The sequence below is a fragment of the Lithobates pipiens genome, unplaced genomic scaffold, assembly GCF_037356315.1.
Source record: "Lithobates pipiens isolate NorthernLeopardFrog02 unplaced genomic scaffold, aLitPip1_a1.2 Scaffold_23, whole genome shotgun sequence".
NCBI lineage: Eukaryota > Metazoa > Chordata > Amphibia > Anura > Ranidae > Lithobates > Lithobates pipiens.
The window spans coordinates 20,759,176-20,764,614 of NW_027507785.1; the positions used below are offsets into that span (position 1 = coordinate 20,759,176).

General features: G+C 45.7%; 1 protein-coding gene across 1 annotated transcript; it reads left to right on the forward strand.

The window, feature by feature from the left end:
• The first annotated feature begins 274 nt into the window (after window positions 1–274).
• Window positions 275–2,787, forward strand: LOC143926887 (olfactory receptor 1f45-like). The gene has a single exon (XM_077450927.1). It carries the CDS (start codon window positions 595–597, stop codon window positions 1,522–1,524), a length of 930 nt encoding a protein of 309 aa, XP_077307053.1. The 5' UTR covers window positions 275–594; the 3' UTR covers window positions 1,525–2,787.
• The last annotated feature ends 2,652 nt before the right edge of the window (window positions 2,788–5,439 follow it).

The window sequence follows — 5,439 nt, forward strand, 5'->3', positions numbered from 1 at the left end:
ACAGGGCCATGATGGTTTGGATTTTTTTTCACCTTTAATAATAAACACCTTCATTTACAAATTGCATTTTGTGTTTACTTGTGTTGTCCTTGACTATTGTTTAAATTGGTTTGATGTTCCGAAACACTTAAGTGTGACAAACATGCAAAGGAACAGGAAATGAGGAAGGGGGCAAACACTTTTTCACACCACTGTATCTCTGACTGTGGCAGTCACCTGCTACCAAGCTACCGGCACCTGTGCTTCTTTGAGCCTTGCACCTCTGTCACCAAATTCAGGGGTACTCCGAACAGAGATGTAAGGGAAGCCATCTCGTCAACTTGGCCTCCAACCAAGGTACGTGACACTTATTTACCCCCTTCATGTATCTAAAGGTTTCAGGCACATCCATCCTTTTTCTTCTTTCCTCCACATTGTACATAATAAGTTCCTGACATCTCTAGGTTTTATCCCTGAGACCTTCCACCATTTTTATTACTTGTCCTTTATCAGAGAAAGACTCTGTGAAGAACTTATTAGGAAAATTCAATATCTACTTTTTAGATCCTCATGATGACATTTTAGCTGGATATGGTAATTTCCAGATGACGTTTGATGGAAAAAGTTAATTTTACCTCCGGCTTTATCCTTCTGGGCTTCTCAGACCTTTACTATAACCATGGTGTCTTCTTCTCCACCCTTCTGGTCATATACACCCTCACATGGACTGCTAACTTACTTTTACTAAGTTCAATTAAACTTTCTCCTCAGTTGCACACACCAATGTATTTTTTCTTAGGGAACCTGTCTGCAGTGGACATCTCTTTCTCTTCAGTGACCGTTCCAAAGCTTCTGTCCTTCATTCTTTATGGTGGGGCCTCCATCTCTTTCCTTGGCTGTTTCCTGCAGATGTTCTCTTTCCTGTTTCTGGGCACGACTGAGAGTCTTCTTCTGGCTGTCATGGCTTTTGATCGATATTTAGCTATCTGTAACCCCTTACGCTACATATTGCTGATGAATTATAAAGTAATGGTCATGTTGGCTATTATCTGTTGGGTAGCAGGATCTCTACATTCATTGTTGCACACTTATATTTTGGCAAAGTTAACTTACTGTGAGGACAGACTGATCCCCCACTTCTTCTGTGACATGACCCCCCTCATCAAGCTGTCTTGCTCCAGTACTACACTAGCTGAGCTCTTAATTTACACTGAAGGCTCTATGGTTGTTATAGTCCCATTTCTTTTCATACTCATCTCCTATGTACTTATTGGATGGGCTATAGTGAAAATGAAGACCAGCAGTAGCCGAAGCAAAGCCTTTTCCTCCTGTTCTTCTCATCTCATGGTCATTTCCATGTTCTATGGTACCGACATTTTCATTTACTTTCGTCCTCCATCAGACTACTCCTCCCAGTATGATCGTATTGTTAGCATGGCTTACACCATCATTACACCTATGCTGAATCCTTTTATTTACAGCCTAAGGAACCAAGATGTGAGACAGGCTCTGAAGAAAGTCATCATGCAATGTTTTTTCTCATAGATTGCCCTAATAACCCTTTTGCTCATGTTTTGTGATATTGAGATTACTTTTTGGTCATGAAATACTTACATGTTGTTTATTATCTCTGATTAGAACCTTGAATTTATTATTATTGCATTCCTCTCTATGTTGATGAGATGCCTTCTATAATCCCACACTAAAACATTTCTTCCACTAGTATGCTGGACCCCATAAATCTTCAACTTGTCAGCTGGAACTGTGCCTCCAACCAAAGCTCACGTTGCGATTTGAAATGGTACCAATTACCACCAAAAACTGAAATATCTCCATCCAACCAAACCTCTTCCAACCAAGACTCTTGGCTTACATTTGGTAATTTCTCTCTAAAATAACTTTTACTATTACCAGTTCCAGATTTATAAGGGGGCAAACGGGGAATTAGACCTCCTTCATAAAAAATTTAATTTATTTTCCCTCAAGACTTCAGTAGTGTGTCAGTTGAGGGAATTGTCCAGTTTGCAGCCTTTGCCAAGCTCGTCATGCCTCACTCCAGCTCAACAGGCAGTTTTACTACATGATGAAGGGCTCACTGATACATTTCCAGGTGTTAATGTAGCTCTTAGAATATATATTTTAGATAAATGTTCACCAGTTGTTCGGGAGAAAGGACATTCAGGAAATTGGCACTGATAAAGAAGTATCTGAGAACCACGATGATCCGTGAAAGACTAAGCTCTTGTACACACAGTCGAAGATTCTGACGGAATGTGTCCAATCGGACCGTCTTATCGGATATTCCGACTGTGTGTGGTCTCCATCGGACTGTTCGACGGACCAAATTTTCTAACTTGGTAAAATTTTCCGACAAAATGCTCCGATCGGACATACTCCGATCATGTGTAGAGAATTCCGATCGGACAAAGTACCACACATGCTCAGATCAAATTCCTGCATCAAAGCTATTGGCTACTAGCCTGAACATAGTCCCATCGTAACGAAATAACGTCATCACATTCTGAACGATCAGATTTTCCGACAACTTTGTCCGACCGTGTGTATGCAACAGTTTCGGACAAAATCCGTCGGACAAAATCCGACGGATTTGGTTGTCGGAATCTCTGACCGTGTGTACAAGGGCTAAGTGTTCTGTGCCTACTGGCTGTCCAAAACAGTGTCTTCAAGATAATACCATTTGATGAGTCAGTTAAAGATTTTGCAGATACTAAGTGCAGGAAGAAAGACTTTTTGTAAATATTGTGATGAATAACTGTGATGTATGACTTGCCAGTTCCATTGACCTGTGTAATGTGTATTCTTACAGTCAATAAAATTGGGGGAAAAAAATCAGACAAATGTCTTCTTTGGAACCCAACAATCTTTTTTAGAACAAATGTGGTTTTCAGTTCACTTTTTTATTTGTCATATAATTAAATTTCTATGTTGAGGGGCCACTTGACTTGAAGTGCCCTGGGCCCCCCAAGGTTTAAATCTACTGGCTATTAAAATAAACGGACTATTTCAATCAAGGCTTCCATCAGGGGGGTACAGCCGTTACAACTGTAAGGGGACCCGTGGTCCGAGGGGACCGATCGGGCCAGAAGAAGGCAGGACGGGTGAAGGGGAGCTGTGTTGTGCACTATATAAACAATCTTGTAGCTTCTGCTGCTCTGTGTCATTGAGCTCAGACATTGTGCACTTTACTGCCACCTATAGCTACTATGTGCATGTGCACCCCTCATGTGAGCTGCCTGTACTGAGTTCAGGGGCGGACTGACCATTAGGGCACTTGAGCACTGCCCGAGGGCCCGGGGCCAGCAGGGGGCCCCATGAGAGTACCTCCATCCCAATCTCTGCTTGTCCCGGAGCCTAGTGGCAGAACAAGTCCCAGTATTGAGATACAGTAACTAGGCTGACAGGGTCTCGCTAGTGTTGGGCACTCAGGATATCATCTGTGCTTGGGCTCTTCCCCCGCAGTGATTTCCCTCTGTGGCAGCTAGGGATGAGCTTCGTGTTCGAGTCGAACGCATGTTCGACTCGAACATCGGTCGTTCGTGCGTTCGCCGAATTCCGAACGTTTGGGCCGTTCGCGGCAAAATTCGTGTGGCCCACAATGCACTGCGATGGCGCAATGCATTGTTGTCTCACGATTGGCCAAGCATGCACTGTGACCCCGCATGCTTGGCCAATCGCAGCGCCAGTAGCGAGGAGAGCAATGGTTGGCCACAGGCATCCTGCCTGTGGCCAATCATAGCTCAGGCTGTGTAGTGCACGCCCCACACTATATAAAGCTGCCTTTCAGGCGGCCTCGTGTAGTGTTTGTTAGCATCTGAAGCAGTGGGTGTTCTGTGTACCTTCAACACAGTTACACACCAATCGTTTTTGGCTGATTTACTATTTTGCTCTTGTGTAGTGGTTACTGTCTGTGCCCTGACCGCAGTATACACCACTATATTCACCTCACCTATATAGCTAGTGATCTAGCTTTAATAATAGAGCTTGCAGTCAGTAGTGTTAGTGCGTGCTGTCTGCGTGCTCTGTACCCAGTACATACCGCTATTATCCACCTACATAGCTGTTCTCTATTTGGGCCCGATTGTCATCTGCGGGAGTTATTGGAAGTTGTGTGTGCCTCCAGCACAGCACAGTATACATCTGTATATACCCCTTTAACTCTGCTGTTTTCTGGTTATTGTCTGCGTGCCCTGACCGCAGTATACACCGTGATATTCACCTCACCTATATAGCTAGTGGTCCATCTTTAACAATAGAGCTTGCAGTCAGTAGTGTCACTCAGGAGATAGTGCGTGCTGTGTGCGTGCTCTGTACCCAGTACATACCGCTATTATCCACCTACATAGCTGTTCTCTATTTGGGCCCGATTGTCATCTGCAGGAGTTATTGGAAGTTGTGTGTGCTTCCAGCACAGCACAGTATACATCTGTATATACCCCTTTAACTCTGCTGTTCTATGAAAAAGGCATCTGCAGGAGTTAGTGGGTGTTGTGTGCCTCCAGCACAATATAAACTACCCAACTACTGTTTTACCCAACTCCCTTCAGGCTATTACCATGTCTGGAAGGCCAGCAAGGAGAGGCAGACAGGCGCGAGCCGATAAAAGAGGGCAAGCAGGCTCTGTGTCTAGAGACAACAGTGCTGGTCGTGGACGCGGTGCATTGTCATCAGCACGTGGCCATGGGACATGCTTGTCCTTCTTTTCTGCAGCTGGACATGTTGAACCGCAACATGCCAACGACTTGGTAGAGTGGATGACCAAGCCCTCTTCATCCTCCTCATCCTCTCTCACCCAGTCTCAGGGTAGTAGAAAAGCAGCTGCCAACACATCGTCGTCCCTCCTCTCAATGTCATCATCAGTGACTCCTTCCCTAGACCCACCACGTCCTCCTGAGGAGTCTCCTGAACTCTTTGAGCACAGTGTTGGGTACATGCTCCAGGAGGATGCCCAGTGTTTGGTGGGCTCTGATGATGACACTCAGCTAGAGGAAGGCAGTAGCGTGAGCGCAGAGAGAGAGGATGCTCAAGAAGCACAGCAATCTGGCAGTCATGTTCCACAAGCTGCAGCATACTGCCAGGTTTGCTACAGCGATGAAGAGGGAGGGGATGATGAGGGCACTGACTCCACATGGGTGCCTGGAAGGAGGGAGGAGGAGGAGGAGGAGGAGGAGGCACATGTCCAACGAGGCAGGATGCCCTCCGGGGGCCAGCTTAGGGGCAGCACACCGACTGAATCACACCGCAGAGCTCCGCCTGCGCAGAGCGCTTCCTCTGCGCGTTATTCTAAAAGTTCTTTGGTGTGGGCCTTTTTTGAGACGAGTGCATCAGATCGCACCGCTGCTATTTGCAACATATGTCTCAAGCGTATCTCACGTGGCCAAAACATCAGCCGCTTGGGCACCACATGCTTGACCAGACATATGTTGACCTGCCATGCAGCTC

Bases quoted from the DNA above. Each gene is read 5' to 3' on its own strand.
- LOC143926887 (XM_077450927.1), top strand. From the start codon at position 595: ATGGAAAAAGTTAATTTTACCTCCGGCTTTATCCTTCTGGGCTTCTCA.